The following is an 18,157-nucleotide window of genomic DNA, read 5'->3' as shown; positions in this document are numbered from 1 at the left end:
TTATATGCCTCTAGTTAGATCGTCGATGATAAGCGCAAATAGATAAGAGCTTAAGATTGATCCTTAATTAATGTAATCCAATTGAAATTGGGAATTAACTGCCCAATTAGATAGGACCCTCGGGATCAAAACTTATTAGACTTAGACAATACAAATGACATTGATAGATATTTGTAAATCAACCATGAGTCACTCACCAGCAAATCAATAGATATATGTTTTCCAATAAGAAAAAAAAATGGCATTCAGAACCACTACATTTCTGAATGATGAGATTTATTACAACACTTTATATCTTATGATTAGATTCTAATAAGAAGGTATCTCAATATATATCCATCCACTTATAGCATTGAATTATTGATCCCTTGCTTCTCAAAAGATTGAATGATTAACAATGGATATAACGTATACTACCATTATGAACAGCATGAATTGACATGGTCTCTCTCTCTCTCCCCCCCCCCCCCCTCCAAAACAATCTCACAAGACCCAATAGGATTATGACACCTCATATATTTGGTCATAAAACAATTGTCACAATCATAGGACATGTGTCACAATCTCAGAACCATAAGCTTGTGTTTCAACCCTTTTCTACCTTTTCTTTTCTTTGGACTTATTCCACTAATTCTCTCACTCTTAAAAGAGCCCCGGAAGAGTACCAAATAATACCTAGAGAACCAATAAACTTTCTATAGACACAGAGAAAGAAAGAAAAAAGGCCCATTTCTTTTTTCTTTTGTTGGTGTCAAGTAAGAACTACAGAACAATGCTACATGGGCTACCACTTAAAAAGGGGAGAAGAACAGTACAGTACCACATGGGGCCTACAACTTAAGAAGGGAGAGGGGAGAGAGAGGGATTAATGCTTGCAATGGCATCGGTGTAAGGAGTTAATCTTTGCGCGGCTCCGATTTCATCATCGGAGACATTAGGTTTGGATGCTCTGGCTCTGTTAGGGTTTGGTTCTGATATCACTTGTTAAGGACTTGAGTAGAACTCATTCTTAAAAGCTAATCGTAGATATCTCTACATCGGACTATTTACATCCAATATGGAATTATTGCTTCCGCATTCTGTATGAACCTCAACACAAACCACTCGAACAAGAGGTCATTAGCTCTTTCACTCGTATATGATCAGGCTTTGTGTGGAGTTAGACAAAACCCTAATTATTTTTTAGATCATATTGAGAAGAGTGGAGACTACTGTTGTTTGGTCTAGATGACATAGCTAGCCTCTTTCTTATCATGATATGTTCTTCACTCCTCACGGAGGTAGACGTTGTAACAATCACCACCTTCTTCATAAGGGACTTTGAGGATAGAAATTTCGCTGCACTAATGATTTTTTCTTTTAAAAATATGTTATCCTAGGGTGTCAAAAGCTAGCCCCAACTGATAAAATCGAGTTGAACTGATCAAAACGAAATCGATATGAACTTATTGGATCATGTTTTGGGTTGGGGTTTTGTGACATCGAGACCAAATCGGACTGCATTGAAACCGATAAGACACAGAACCAAGTTATCAGCAAAAAAAAAAAAAAAAACACATTTTGTTTATGCTTAGGAGTAGTTTTACATGGTAAATCAAAATTGAACCCAAACCGATTGATTGACACCCCTATGTTATCCTGGCTCATCTTGGGCTGTGTTCATGTGTTTAGGCCTTTTATGGTTTTACCTGATTGGTAGACTTGCATTTTTTGTTGGGCTTGACAAACAATTGTAAAGGTCTAAGAGAGAATAGGCCCAAGCCTGGCCCATAAAATGGAGGAGGTCTCTTGTGACTTGAGCTAGTGAGGGTTGATCCATTCAAAATTTCTCAAAACAAAAAAACCAAAGATATCATAAAGTGTACATGGGTGTATATTTAGAATTGGGCTAAGTCTCATATGGCTTATCGTTATCGTGTAGGCCCAAGCCTGGCCCATCAAATAGAGAAAGTCACTTTTCTTTTCTTTTTTGGTAAAGAATAGAGAAAGTCACTTGTGACTAGAACAAATGAGGGTTGTGTAGCCACTTGGGAAAAAGTATAAAATCATGCTTCATCAATTACCAAAACTCAAAAATCAAAAGAGGAAAAGACAAAACACCCTAATCTCAATTTATCATCCCATGAAATATTTCTCAAAATCTCAAATAGAGCCTAAATCGGCTTCAAATAGGTTAATTTGTATCCGAGTTTAGAAAGAGTTAGATAATTTATGTTCGACTTGAATTGGGATTGGCATTCGTAATGTGCTCCTTAGTCCGAGCCCTAAATCTTTGTGGCTTTGTCTAGTTCGAAGGGAAGGGAAGGGAAATTAATTTTTCAAGGAAAATATAAATTTTTGTAATCATGATTGTGTATCGATGGAAAAAACTCTTGCTAATTATGATACAGGAAATAGTTTTTTGTCTGGGAATGTGGCTTACTCTAGCATTCCCATGTGTCTATCTCTCTCGTCCTCAAAATCAGGGGCCAAATGTGTATTTTCATATGAGGATGAGAGAGATAGACTCATAGGAGTGTTGGTGTAGCACTCACTCCCTCCCGGATAGAGTTCTTGTTCTCTTATGATAATCATATTTACAAATGGAATCCATATTTTTTCTTTTTTAAACAAAAAATTTAGTTGCAAAACATAATAAATCTACTAAACAAATTTTTATATATTTTCAAATATATTATAAAATTATTAAAAGTGTACCTAGTGCACGAGGCTCCTGCCATTGCATGGTCTGGAGAGGGTCATAATGTATGCAGTCTTACCCCCACTTCGTGGATAGGTTGACACCAACATTCAAACCGGCTGTGACCACTCGGTCACAATGGAGCAACCTTAACGTGACCACTTATACAATTATATTTAAATAATAATTATAAATAAAATTATAATTTAAGTTTTATTTGTTTTTATTTCATTTTTTTCTCCTTTGCAACTAGGCTGAGCCACAGAGTGGTCCTATCAACGATATTGTGTCTGTTATTGAATGCTATCCTTGCTCCGCATATGCGAATTATGAAACAATCATAAATTCACACCATAGGTGAAGAAAACAGACACTCCATCAAATTAACCATGCGCTCATTAAAGAGCAAGAATGAAATTAGTTAAAAAAATGAAACAGCTCCTCAGTTATTTATATTTCACTAAAATAACCTGCAAAAATCAAATCAAACAATTTTCTGAAATAGAAATCATCCTATGAAATTGAAATAGAAACCATACCAAATCAGGCCTCATACATCAGACGGTAGATACTGGAGTTGCGAGTCTTGCGACTGACATCACAGTTCTTCAATCTCATCTTCTGATCTTCACATCTTCCTGCCTGTGTGTGATTGTACATTTGTACCTTTCCCTGGAGGATATGTGAAAGTAATGCGTAATAGAAAATCTACTGTAGCCCGCCGATATACAAGGGTGCTGTAGACCCGCGAAGAAATGGCATCAACAATTGTCAGCTTTTCAGGGTTTAAAAGTATAAATTCAGTGAGATCACCTTTCTTCGCAAAAACCAAAGTAGTCAAGCCTCTTTTGTCTCTCCTTCTGAGAAAAGCCCCAATTGCTTCAATGTCGTATGAGAGGGAGCTCGCTGCTGCGAAGAAAGCGGCCTCTATTGCTGCTCAACTGTGTCAGGCAAGTTTTTACATGTTCGTTTGAAGAAGTATTGAAAACCCAGTTCTTGTTCTGCTCCGATTGATAATTGGTGTTCTTTGCTTGATTGAATTTCTTTCTTTCTGTGGTTTAGTAGTGTTATTTAAGCAATACCCACATCATAAAATGGTACTTCCAGTAAAACCCAGATGTAGGATTGGCCATTTCGACATTATTATTACCCTTTTTTTTTGTTTTTTCTGTGGTTGTGCCGGCTGGGGTAGGCAGAGGGGAAGATTTTGATTTCTCTGATTAGCATAAGCTTTGTCCTGTGCTCATTTCTTTTGGAACCTTTCTCCTCATCAATTATTTTTACTCTTCGCAAATCGTCATTACCCGCATCATAAAATTGTTCTTCTTATACAAAATCCCTCTTCACAGATGCTGTGGAATTACCGTTTGTGACGCTTGAAATTTGAAATTGTATAAAAGATCCTAGAATGGAGCCAGACTCTAATCAGTAACTGCCACAGTTTTTCACATATGCTGGTACATCAGTGAGACATTTTTTGAGAACTCCCATTCCGAATGAAATATAGAGAGAACGAAGTAAGGAATAATGACTACCATAAATAATACTCAACTCCATTCAACTCAACTAAGACTTTTCCCAGATAAATGGGGTTGGCCACAGGGATCCTGTTTTGCCATTCAACTGTGTTGTGAGGTACTGTTAGTAGTCAAGCCTGAGTGAATAGCATGAATAATATCTCCACAAAATGCTATTTCTTCCCTAGTAGCTATTGAAATCGGTTCCAACTTCAGCCATTCTAATGGACAAAAGCTTCCCCCCTGGATTTTTTTGCTGAGCAGTTTAGATGGATAAGTTCTGATTACGTCTACAAATTCTTCATTAATCTTAGCCAGATTACATTACATGGATTAAAAGGACCAACTTAACATTGTATGCGCCCTGTGCTTTCAAATATTTCATAAGAAAATTCACAGGTAGTTTGTTGGGGGGGGGGGGGGGGGGGGGCTGGGGGGGGGGGATGTGGTCTACAAACAACAAAAGGAGTTACATATCATAAAAAAAAGAAAAAAAAAAAGGGAAAATCGCACCTACAAACTCGAGTTTGATAGGTTAGTTTTAGGAGGGCTGCACTGTTGCAGGTTTCAGTTCGAGTGTTCAACTTTGGAAAAGCCTTCAAATTATTATAGTATACCTAGGTTCCAAAATTGATGTGCAATTTTATTCGGATAAACTTCCTCAAACAACTTTCAACTTTGTCAAGGCTGCATAATGGATGACATGGAGTTTTCTCTCTGAACACAATTATTCAATAGGTTGTGAATTACTCTATATAAAATGCATATGGTGGATTAGAATTGCATTCTTTAATTTTTTTTTTTCACAGACGTCATATTCATTGCATATTTTCTGTGATGATTGGAACTTTTGACTATGATATTGAACTAATCAGGGCCTCAATTATTGAGATTATTTATTTATTAATTAATTAATTAATCATGATTGTTTTGAATTCTTAAATTTTTTATTTTAACATTAATAACCTTACTTGAATATATTGGTGGCCATTTTCCTTTCTGCAAACATTTGCTTAATGTAATAGAAAGAGTAATATGGTTTAATTGATGTTTGTGTCTCCAGAAGGTGCAAACAGCAATTCTAAAGTCAGATGTCCAGTCAAAATCCGATAAAAGTCCTGTTACAGTGGCAGATTATGGTTTGTAATGACTGTCTATGCAATTTTATTCCTTTTCTTTTCTTTCTTCTGCTGATTAGTCATGTCATGGTTTGGTTGAAGGAGGAGAACATTTAGTATCTATTAATATATTTGAAAAGCTGCTTTCCACTTGACATTATTGCAGTAGAGATTATGTGTGCTATATTACATAGCATACAGAATATAGCGGCATTTTTTATTCTTTAATTCATTTTTATTTGTCTAGCTTCCATCTGAAACATGTTGTGGCCTGTTCCTCAATTCATAAATATGCATATATTGCAGGGGATTCAGAGCCATTAATGGTTCACATTGAAAAACTTTGGAGATAAAAGAAAATTCAGCTAGTAAATAGTCAGTTAAGATTGGAAGGAAAAGGCAATGTAGCTCTTCTTTGTATTCTTACCTTATCTCAAAATTTGTAGGGACTTTCGGATAAAGTTCTATTTTCTAGTCTGCATTAAACATAGTCTGAAGTCAGAATTTTAAATCCAAAGACCATGCAGTAGGTTCTGTGACAAATCCAGAGAAAGAAAGGAATAACACTTGCGTAGGAGAAAACAAGAAAAAGAAGAAGAATCGGAGGAGGATAAGGAGAAGGAGAAGAAGAAGTCGTAGGAGAGGAGAACTGTAACTGAATTCCCCAACTGAGGGTGGGCCTTGGTGCAACAGTAAAGGTTGCTCTACTGTGACCAAGTGGTCACGGGTTCGAGTCTGGAAACAGCCTCTTTGCGAAAGCAGGGGTAAGACTGCGTACATTATGAACCCCCTCAGACCCCACTGTGGCGGGAGCCTCGTGCACTGGGTACGCCCTTATATCTATCTATCTGTCTATCTATAGATACCCTTGGCTGTGCAAGTCCATTTAGTAAAGTCCTGCAGTAGACAATAAGAAAGCAATACAAAAGACAATAAGAAATATCACTCCCCCTCAAGTGATGCAGGATGATGAGCTTGAAGAGGAGGAAGACCGGAGCCACAACAGCCTGCCCTGAACTTCATTGAGCCAGCCCCTTTTTGGCCCCTATATGGGCCAGCAGTGGGACCATACCCTTGGTTGTGCAAGTCCGTTAAGTAAAGACCTGCAGTAGACAATAAGAAAGCAATACAAAAGACAATAAGAAATAGCACTCCCCCTCAAGTGATGCAGAACGATGAGCTTGAAGAGGAGGAAGACCAGAGCCACAACAGCCTGCCCTGAACTTAATCGAGCCAGCCCCTTTTTGGCCCCTATATGGGCCAGCAGTGGGACCAGCATGGTCTGCATTAAAACCTCTGGTGGCTTGAGTTTTAGGCCCAACTAATGGCCAGATTTGGGCCCATTAAGGGTCCCCTTAAGTGACTTGCGTGGGAGGCTTTATGGAGATTTATTTTATCTTGGTTTCTATTTTTAAGTAGCCATTCAGTTTCTGTTTTGATGTAACTAGAAATTAGGGAGTATGCTTGGCTAGTTTATATTTTTATTGGATTGTTATCTTGTAAGGAATTTTCTCCTCCACACAGGAGGAGAGCAAAGAAGATTCCTTCCGCCCAAAAAAAATCTATCGTTTTAGTTCTTCATTGAACAAGAAAAGACATCATGGAACAAAAGAAGCAGTAGAATTATTGCGCACTTTCATGATCCGTTGAAGGACTCTCAAGCCAACAACAAGAAGATGCAGTCACTGGTTTATTTGCTCTGATACTATGTTACAACTGCTTATCCCAATAGCTCGAGCTGTTAATTAAGGGCCACAACAACGCATATCAATACACATCAACACCCCTACATGTGCAGGCCCACATACACAACGCTCTGCGTGTGACACATCACGTGGCAGCAAGGGGCACAAAGCGTAGGGGCATAACACCACCTAACACAATCTTTGTACATACCAGGGATTGAACACTCGACCTCCTGGCTCTGATACCATGTGGCAAAAACCGGAGAAAGAAAGGAACTAGACCTACATAGGTGAAAACAAGAAGAAGAAGGAGAAGAACTCCTCTAACCGATGGTAGGATAGAATTGAATTCCCCAACCGATAGGCAGCATATATATAACCCTTGCTTGCTAGTGCAATTGCAAGTTTGCCCCTTTTAATTAAATACCTACAGTAAACAGTAAGCAAGCAATACAAAAGACAATAAGAAATAAGAAATAACACTTTAACAGGATCACTAGGATGCTTTTCGCTTAGGAGACCAGAGGTTGACACTCAATATGGTCTCTCTTCCCCCCAGTATGTGCATCCACAATGCATACAACAGGAGGAAGGAGAAGTAAATTCCCATCCTATACTCACCATGCAATTCTTCCTCTTATCTTTCTCCACATAAGGGGCCTTCACTAGGGTGATAGATTTTTTACTTTTTAATATATTAAAAAAAAAAAATATTAAAATCTGGCTCCCAATTAATTAAAACTTTCACTTTTTCATACTTTTCATCTGCAATGGTGATTTTTTCGCTGCTATGGTATTGACTGAATCTAGCCATTGACTTTAGTAAAGTCATCTGATATATTTGTGAAAATACTTTACCATTAAGTTCAAGCCCAAAAAATAAAAGTGAAAACTGTCACTTGCTCAGATGTTCAAACAATAAGAGGGAAAAATGAGAACAGTTTCCAATGCTTCTTGTGGCTGTTGTTAAGTGTTACTTTTTCAGCTTTTAGGTTGATAGAATTCCTATTTTTCATAATTTAATATTTATTTTTTCCAGTCGATGCTTCGTCTTATTTTTTCAGGTTCACAGGCACTAGTTAGCTTTGTGCTGGAGAGGGAACTTCATTCTGAATCATTTTCGTTGGTAGCTGAGGAGGTAATATGCAGACTCATATTATTGTTAAATTCACTGTGCATGTGATGGATCCAGTGGCAATTGTTGTTAAATTCTTCTGTAGAAGCTAACAATATGATTTGAGTACCTCTCTAGGATTCAGGAGATCTCCGCAAGGAAAGTGGTCAGGAAATGCTGGAACGTATAACAAAACTTGTGAACGAGACCCTATCTAGTGATGAAACATACAACATATATCCATTGTCAGCAGAAGATGTGCTTAAGGCCATTGATAGTGGCAAATCTGAAGGGGGTCCTCTTGGCCGGCACTGGGTTTTGGATCCCATAGATGGTACTAAAGGGTGAGTTTAATAGCTGAAATGGATAGTTTCTTTTGGTTAAATAACCATTTAGCAAAAATTTAATTCTCACTGTATAGGAAAATGTGGTTTGGGTTATTGATGACATGGCAAATTTATTTATTTTCTTTCTCTTTGCTTGATTTCTTCTGTCTCTCTGTATGTGTATGGACTTTTGTCCACAATAAGTTCTATGGGACTGTTACAATTAACCATGGATCCAGTGATAAATAGCTAGCAATGAGCATCTGTTCTTAGCAATTCATCTGGAGATCTTTTCCCTTATTATTTTGTTGAAAAAAGTGAAGTGGATTGATGGCAACTGTACCTTTTTTTGGTTTTGTTTTGTTTTTTCTTTTTTTTTTTGTATTCTTCTCTTCTCTAGATGTATCTAGTTATTTCACAGACAAGCTATATGCACTCCATTTGTATGCATATATGGATAGATAAGTGATGTAGACAAGCTGCACTACAAATAGTACAGCCACAGGAATAAGAAAACAAGGTCCATACTTAGGACTGAGGTTCTTCAACTGGACTTTGGTTCAGTCCAGGCCAAGCCCATGGGTCTGGGAGTTTGCTGGTTCACTCGAAACCAGAATCGTAGGGGCTATGTTGGAGTTTCCTTTTGTTATTTAGGAGCTACTACAGGTGACTGGTTTCTATTTTGGTTACTTGGCAGTAATAGGCTAGTTTCTATTTAAGTTGTTTCTATTTTTTAGTTGCTTGGTGTACAAGGTTTCAATACTACATGTGTGGGCCTATTTTATTACCTTCCTTTCTAGAGGTAGTACACTTCTCTCTATTTGGAAGGGACCTTAGAGCCTTCCAGACGATTTTGATAATGAATGAATGTTGGCTTTGTGCCCTTGTTTCTGTGAGATGCTCTGCTGGTTAGTGAGATATTGACCAAGGCCTTGGTCATGTCCCCTTCTTCTTTCCTTTGTTTCTACTTCAATTTTCTACAATCCTAGTGTATGTGAAGCTGTCCGAGACCCTTCTGAAGTTGTGTTATTGCCTGCTGGTACCATTGGACTAAAGTGGTGTTGGTGATGAGAGATCAAGAGCAGACCATATTTTCCACTCTTCCATATCCTGCGGTACTTTTCCTTGAAGTTTCATCGCAGCAGTTTTCTATCCCTCATATCTTCCAATTTGCCCAGCAGATTCTTGTAGTGTTTTGAAGAGTTCTTTACTATTGGAGGACTTCTGCTGACCAGAAGTTTAACCCATTCTAATGGTTACTTATGATACAAATAAGTAAGTTACTAAATCTGTCCCTACTTTCTAATTTCATGCCTTTGTTCCTATCTTTCAATCTAACTATCAGTTTGTTGACATATTTGGAGAGATATATCTAGGCATCAATCCCTACCTTTGGTTCTAATTTGGTGTTGATCTGTCCAGAAGTTTGTTTGATCTTGATTGTTGCTAAATCTGAGACCTACTTTCTATTTTTTGCTCTCTCTATTATAACAGCCTATCTAGCCATTGGATTCCCATCAAACTTGGGAGTATTGTTCCACTATCCTATCTCATGACGTGAGTCCATTGGATTCCCATCAAACTGGCTTGTGAGTTTAACTACTTGCTGTTTTAGTGAGTCTAGCCCTATCAACAAGTCTAGGGAGAGGTGCATTTAATCATTATTATACTATTCATGGATAATAACTTATTCATTATGTGTAAATATACATATTCATCTGGCAGATATGCTAAAATAGATGTAGACACACTTCATTTTCCCAATGCAATTATGCTGCATTGGCATTCTTTATTAGCAATAGATGGATAAGATGTTTGCTGTTCTTTTTTTATTTCTATAAAGGGATGAGGAAAACAAGATACTGAGGAAGAAGTATAGTATAAGTCTGGAAGAGTTTGGCTGTCACCATTCACTACCATAACATAGTAGTTACTTATGTAACTGCATGCTTAATTTAACAATAAGAAATTCAGAAAAATACCTGATTCTTTAGTGCTGAAGTAATATTATATTCTTTCAGAGATTCGCTCCATCTTTCTGGTTTGCTTTAGATTTATTCTCAATCAAAATCCAAATTTAACTTGTTTACAAATGAAGGGGATTCCATGAATTTTTCTTAGTGATTTCCCCTTTTTGTTACTTGCCCGTATACACTGTTCCTTGCAGTCACATCAAACTGTTTATATGTTTCTGTTTCTCTGTGGCACTCTATGAGCTTCCTTTGGTAGGTTGTCTTATATTCATGAGACTGGATTTTAGGTTTCTAAGAGGAGATCAATATGCAATAGCATTAGGACTGCTAGATGAAGGAAAAGTAGTTCTTGGTGTTTTGGCGTGTCCAAATCTTCCTGTTGCAAGAATGGGTAGTCATGATCAGCATTCTTCTCAAAACCAAGTTGGTTGCCTTTTCTATGCTAAAGTTGGTTGTGGCACCTATATGCAGTCCTTGGATGGTTCTTCACCCATAAAGGTTAATACACATTCGAGATGTTTCAGTAGTTCATTTCTAGTTGGTCGCTGGGTCTTTGATGATTTTAAGCTTACGTTTGTTTTTCAGGTGAATGTCAGTGCCATTGATAATCCTGCAGAGGCATCATTTTTTGAATCATTTGAAGCAGCGCATTCCATGCATGATTTATCTGGTTCTATAGCAAAGGTACTATATATGTCCCCTTTAGTTTGTTATTCTTCCTCCTTTCTGCTTAACTTACTATGTGTCTAATGTTCAGAGGAGGACCAGGATCTACCGAATAAATGGACTCTTATTTTTATCTCAAAGTACCTGTGTTGGATCTTGGATGACTTGGGTGTTGGTATGGGATATGCGTTGGATCTGTCAAATCAGTGTTTATTTCTTCTCCCCCCCCCCACCCCCAGGTTCTAAAATTTGTGGGTTCGTTACATACCATTCATTGGACTTGCACATAGTTGTCAAGGCGATGCCTAGGCGGGCATCTTGAACGCCTTGGTCGACTTTCTTCTGGACCCCCTCCAAGTCTCCAACGCCTTGGGTTGCCTAGACGCCGTGGCAACTATGGACTTGCATATGAAATAAATTACGGCTGGTAGGCTTACTAGGTACTATTCTAGTGATTAAAACTTCAGCTGATGTCTAAACATTTGTATCCACAAACTTTTACACATGAAAAATCTTCCATTGGCATCCTTAATGGCTTGTTGAAAGCTCATAATTGCATTCTTTTGTTGCTGAATGTTTTTCAATTGGATATATTAATGGTTGAACCTAGATTGTTAATTACAGCATGCTTTCTAACTTGAGATTGTTTATTTATAGTTTGATGTCTGATGTGTTCATGTACCCATAGCCAGTTGGAGGATTGTTATTAGCCAAGTCCTTTTATCTAGTTTTAGGGCCTGGACAGATCTGGCTCTTACCCACATCAACCCAGAACCTGCACCTGAAACCATGAATCCTGGTGATTACTTTTGTGTTTGTTTCAAGATTTTAATGGATAGTTTCTCCCTTTTCGAATGAATACTTGAAAAAAAATACATGGTGGTGATCATCTGTTAAAGCTGATTTTTCTCCTAGTCAATCTTTTGGTCGGGTCCAATCTATGGGGGGGTCTCAAGACTCAAAAACATTGGACTAATGTGAGTTTGTTGGCCTGGACTGTTCTAATAGTCTTCAAACCCTTCAAACCATAAACTAAAGATTTTTACTTGTATGATGTATCTATCTCTATATGCGTTACTTCATGTTTATATGTATTTGATTAGCCACTAATGCTATTTTTTTTCCTTAGAAACTTGGTGTCCAAGCACCTCCTGTTAGAATAGATAGCCAAGCAAAGTATGGGGCATTATCCAGGGGAGATGGAGCGATATACTTACGTTTTCCTCATAAAGGATATCGTGAGAAGATATGGGACCATGCAGCTGGGTCCATTGTAGTTACAGGTATATTCAAAAACTTATCCATTAAAAACAATTTCTGCTTCACATTCCCTATTTTGGTACTTAGTACTTAAAGTTGGGGAGAAAAGTATAATAATATTTTATACTCTTTGTATGTGGACTCGGAAGTGATTTTCTTGTTCAAGTTGTTGGGAGTATTTAGTAAATTTTCTTATTTGGTTTTGCACATGTTTGTACAAACATAATGTTGTGTTTAGTTGTTTTTTCATTCGCAATATAGTAAAACACCCTGCAAGGGTTAGATGTTTTGACCTTTCAAGGGAAGTCATGCATGACCTACGTATTAAATAGCATATTTATGTACCAAATACTGAACATCAGTGAAAATAAATAAGGTTTTTTTTAAAAAAAAATCCTAAAAGTTTTCAGCAGTAAAGTAAAAAAAATGAATGTACTTGGCAGGCTTCTTGCCCTAAATGAAGGGGTTTAGAGATTGGGGTGGTTAAAGTTAACAATTTCACCCTTCCTAAAAAGATAGATAGAATCACTTTTAGTAACTTTTTGTTCTTTTGTGCCAAAAAAAGAAAGACATTTATGCTTGACAAACAAGAAGCAATCCAACAAAGACTAATCCACAACTAGTTTTTTTTTTTTTTTTTTTAATTAACTGATTTTTTTTGAGAGAAGAAAAAATAATATAGCGGTATTGGAAAAAGCTTCTAGCTTCCCCACAAAGCACAGGAAAATACAGAAATGACGATCTCACAGACCCTATGCTCACAAAAAACATCCTTGGCCTTAGCATCCTTGCCTCGCCAATGCGTCTGCTAAATCATTTGCTCACTGCAGTCTCCATTGGAACTAGGAGGTCACTTGGGAACCCAAATGTCTTAAATGTCCAAAGAAGTGCATGAATCTCCAAGTTCCCTTCTCATGATCCCCATCAAAACTATGAGACATTGTGAGTCTCCCTCCATAATAATGTGGGAGATCTGCTCTTAAATAGCAAATTCGAGCTCTAGTACACACCTAGTATTGATTGACCTATTTTTCCTTTATCAGGTAAATAAGCTACTGCTAGTTGAGTTGATCCATTAATTATTGCCTTTGTGACATGTTACTTAGGTTAATTTTCAAAGAAGCTTCTAAATTTAAGTTCTTATGTTTCCATAAAATGCTTAGAGAATTGAACTTGAGGCTGTTGCTCGGTTGTTCAGAATTCTTCATTTCAACCTCAAGATTGCATGATTAGAAGTCCAGCTTAATTGCTGCTTCCGTTTTTGTTTTTTTTTTTTTGCTTTTTCCCTGGGTGGGGGGAATTATGTTTAAATAAAGCATTCAGCTCTGGGAAATTGGACCCTAGGATTAACGTTCTGTTTTATGTAAATGAGATTTTCAAAATAACTATAGAATGGTTTGAAAATCAAGAAAATGGATTGAGAAATGTAGCTGAATTTGAAACTAGATAAGTCTTTTTTCATTGAAATCCTTATCCAACTTCTGGGATTGGCTATGTGGATATTGTTATGCCATTCTTCTGTTAAAAAGCTGAAGGAAGACTCGTGGTTGACTTTCAGGCCTAATATCCAGAACCTAAAATGGTATAGATATTTATAGACACAGTGATGTGGATGTTGATATCAGAAGAAGGAATATGGACTTAATTTCTGAATCAAAGAGAAACATATGAATAAAGATCGTCTATTCAGGATGTTAATAGTTGACATCATTCTTCTGGAACTTTCAGCTTTTACTGAGTGTGAAATTTGATGAAACCTAGTTATGTTTATGAAATTTCTACAACTGAAGTCTGTGAGAATGTGCCCTTTTTTTTTTAAATTTTAATATAACAATGATGTTGTTGTTGAGACTGGAGAAGATGACTGATGATACAAAGACGAAACAAGAAATTTGTAATTGAGATTCGTTGAATCAACCAGTGCCATTTGCAGTTTTATATCTTCCAATATCGGTGCATTAATTATTTTATTCTTGGAGTTAAATAAAAGATACGCCCTTTTGTTCTTTTCTGGGGATCAGGAACCCACTTCGAGTGCCTCAGGCTTGTCACCAACGTACCAGCCTGGTATCACAGTTCAAAACAAGGTTCGAAAGTTGAAACCTTCTAGAGGAAACATTATGACTTTGAAAGCTGTCTGGCAAAGCTTGAGAAAATCTGTGTTTCATGCCATATTCCAATTGTAATCATTATAATTCCTTCCTTTGCAATGAATATTGAGATTGCATTGTTCCTTGGAAGTGAAACTACTCTTTTCTCCATATATAATGACTTATGTTTGTTGATGTTTTACAGAAGCTGGTGGTGTGGTAACAGATGCTGCAGGAAATCCTTTGGATTTCTCCAAGGGTAAATTCCTGGATCTAGACACAGGCATTATAGTCACCAACCAAAAGTTGATGCCTTTGCTCTTGAAGGCAGTTCGAGATTCTCTGACTGAAGCACAATCAGCTTCATCCATGTGATTGCTTTAATGGTAGTTATCCTCTTTCACCAATTCCTCTAGCTGATTTAAATGGCTTCATCAGTGAGTCAAGGTGTTTCTTTTTGTTTTTTGAGTCTGTATTACTGGACGAGAGACGTTTGCACTCGATGGAGATTCACTCCATGTGCCCAATGCATTTGGGAAGCAACTCTTGTTAGCTGCTATAATACTTTGTTCTATTGTTTACCTACTGCAATTCAACAAGCTGCCCTTTTTCTTTTTGAATGACATGCTTCTTTTTGCGCTTTTAAGTATAAAAATTCTAAATTAATATGAGCTTTTATTGTTGACATGATTGATGAGAAAATTCATTAGAATAATGTACAGCAAACTTGTTTCAGTTTCATATCTTTCTTTCCAGTGATACAACAGTAGCATCCTGCTCTGTTCTTGTATTTGAGTAAGGATTCAAGTATTGGGATTAGATCAGGATTGGTCTCTAGTAGGATATTAATTCCCTAATGGCTCAAGATCAAGTAAGGATCCTGCCAATCTGGATTGGGATTGGGATTGGCAGAGTCCAATCTGATCCTGAATCTCTAGTTGTAATCCTTGGATTAGAGCTTAGTATCTGAACTGTCAACCATATTTATGGTGGGCCTTCAGCAATTGTACTGAGTAGCTTTATTTGAGGTGATTAATGATTTTTTTTCCCGGATCCATTGTTTGAATGATGTTTATAACTTGATATCAGTTTCTTGGTAGGATGATATTCATACCCCTGTAGACTGTAATAGTTACTGTACTCTCAAAGGACACAGATCCTTAGGGTTCACAGGTCCCTCCTAGGGTTTTAGTATGTTTCAAAATACCCTTTTGATACCCATTCCCTCCCCTTGGTGAATGGGATATACCATTCACCGTGGGTGGAGGGAAACTCGGTCCTATGACTTATATCCTCATTTTCTGTTCATTACTAACAATTACCTGAATTGGCTTAAGCTTCTGTTGGGAGGGGTTTAGCCTAAAAAAAGAAAATGTATTTACCTAATAAATCAACAGGTAAGGCTGGTAAAGCATAGACAATGCTTATTTAACTTGTAATTCATGTTTTTTAACCATTGGCTTCGGAGATTTTGAATCGGCTGGGTGAGAAAAATCTTGAATTTTTTTTATTGGGCCACTCTAAGGCCCACCCCGAAGTAGTTCTAATTCGAGCCCGAAAATTTTCATAATGGGCCGCCAGGAGTTGCACCCTCTAGTTAACACCATGGTTTTAAAACTGAATCGAATAGGCAGAGTCGGCCGATTAGAATCGAAATCAACTGATATTTCTGCCCAGGCTCAGGGCGGGCTGGGTTTGGCCTTATTGTATCATTAGACCATTAGGTTAGTCGGAATAATAGCCAACTTTTTTTGATAGGTAGGTCCCAAGGAGACTGAACTCATGACCTTTTAATTGGAAGTGTTGCCCCCAGCCAACTAAGCAATTCGGATTCAGATCCTCTACTGCCTTGGCCCTTGTGGGTAGCAAATCTGAACTCCCTTGTGGGTAGCTGCCATCGTCCTGCCGCCATCACATTAAAATGAGGCTAAAAAAAAAGAGGTTAGATTGAGATTACCCACTTCAATCAAACAATTCGAGTCGACCAAAACGGTTGGTTTTCTAAAATAGGATGGTTTTGTTTGGGTTTATTTTAGAAAACCAACCATTTTGGTCGGCTCGGGTTCTCTTGATTGAAGTAGATAATCTCAATCTAACCGTGTTTTTTTCAACCTCATTTTAATGTTTTAAACCTCAACCGTTGGATGATAAAAGAACCACGTGGCGGGCCTGAGTGTGATAGCAGGACGATGGCAGCTATCCACAAGGGCCAAGGCATTAGAGGATCTGAAGCTATTCCATGGGTAATAACCAACTTTGAAATATCCACTATCTTTTTTTTTTTTTTTTTGGTAGAAAAAATATCTACTATCACTCTCTCTTATTTGTAGACTCTCATTTCTTCTTATTTGTTAGATTTAAATAGCAACAACACGTTTACCCGAAAAAAAAAAAATAGCAACAACACAATTCCCAACCAGATGAAGCATTTCCGAATCCGGATCAGCTACCCATATGGGGACAGGTGGGGACAGATCTGACCCCTCCATGGCCCGTGGGTCCCACACCCCCATGAAGAGTTCTGATCTGTCCCCACCCATCCCCATGTGAGTAGCAGATCTGAACTCATATTGATCATAACTCATAACCAACTTTGAAAATTCCCAATCGAGCTCAACCAAGGCCTCAACCCATGCCTAGCCCGATCCTAGCTCGGGCATAGGAATTTTAACCCTGGAGCGTCTTTCAGCCTGAAAAGGCCACGCAGGCCCTACTGGAATTAAGGTGGGCTTAAGGCATGCTCGGGCTCACCAGTCAAACTTGCACCCCTAGGAAGAAGTGTGTGGGATCCAGAGCGTCTATGGCCCACTGCCCGTAGTGGCCTGAGCAGCGCACAAATAGGGTGCAACGCAATGACCGACTTACCCTTACTTGGGTAGGGATAAGGTGGCCATTGCAGCGCACCCTATTTGTGCACCGATCAGGCCGCTATGGGCAGCGCGCCTTAGTGGATCTGAGTGCAAGTGTGTGTGGGTGTTTTTTTTTTTTTTGGGGGGGGGGGGGGTGTGGTCCAACCTTTATAGGTGGCGCCTTTCACTTGGGTTACTTCCAACTCTCAAGTGGTATTTCCATTTGCACATTCGCACTACTTTGTCACTCATGAAGATCCATTTTATCTAAAAGATGATTTCCTCCTACTACTATTCTTCCCTTCTCATCTTTCCATGTGGGTGTTGGTTGACTCCGTTACAGAGCTTGCTTGACCTAGATAGATGTGGTTCCATGGATTTAACATAATTTAGCTTTTCTCAAAAGCTACATTGGTGGCCCAACAATCTTTGTTAGTTTCTGTTTCTCCAATGTAAACCCTAAATATTAAAACTCACAATCCTTTATATATATATATATTTGAGCATGTCGTGTTCATCTCGGTTACTTCCTCTTCTTGTCTATTTCACACACCAAGCTTTATCAACAAGTTGTGTTAGGCCCAAGGCGGCCATGCTTTTCTGCAATCATAACTGTTTTCAATTTGATTTGAGAGAGAGAGAGAGAGAGAGAGAGATTTTATTAAACAATTTAGAGACCTCTCTATATACCCTTCTCATACATGTATGTATGGATGAGATGATTAAGAAGAGTAGTGGTTACGAGCTTATGAAGCAATGGTTAATATTATTGTAAGCATTTCTTTTAAGAAAAAATGTCATTGATTACTAAAATGACAGAATTACCCCACCTTACTTTTGAACTCAAGAGGGACCTGCCTATAAAATTACCCAAACACC

At 37.9% G+C, this 18,157-nt stretch overlaps 1 protein-coding gene across 2 annotated transcripts; it reads left to right on the top strand.

The window, feature by feature from the left end:
• The first annotated feature begins 3,402 nt into the window (after positions 1-3,402).
• LOC122669156 (SAL1 phosphatase-like) lies at positions 3,403-15,190 on the top strand. 2 transcript variants are annotated; one of them, XM_043865841.1, is made up of 9 exons: positions 3,403-3,630; positions 5,261-5,336; positions 8,065-8,138; positions 8,253-8,458; positions 10,701-10,911; positions 10,999-11,097; positions 12,209-12,362; positions 14,635-14,863; positions 14,899-15,190. In XM_043865841.1, the coding sequence occupies exons 1-8, from the start codon at positions 3,436-3,438 to the stop codon at positions 14,802-14,804; spliced, it is 1,185 nt and encodes a 394-aa protein (XP_043721776.1). In that variant the 5' UTR covers positions 3,403-3,435; the 3' UTR covers positions 14,805-14,863; positions 14,899-15,190. The 2 variants fall into 2 exon arrangements, with proteins under 2 accessions (XP_043721776.1, XP_043721775.1); XM_043865840.1 differs by having other exon boundaries at positions 14,635-14,869; positions 14,905-15,190.
• The last annotated feature ends 2,967 nt before the right edge of the window (positions 15,191-18,157 follow it).

Source organism: Telopea speciosissima, chromosome 7 (assembly GCF_018873765.1).
Source record: "Telopea speciosissima isolate NSW1024214 ecotype Mountain lineage chromosome 7, Tspe_v1, whole genome shotgun sequence".
NCBI classification, from domain to species: Eukaryota; Viridiplantae; Streptophyta; class Magnoliopsida; order Proteales; family Proteaceae; genus Telopea; species Telopea speciosissima.
Note: the sequence above shows the minus strand (reverse complement) of the source record. Positions and strands in the feature narration are given on the sequence as shown.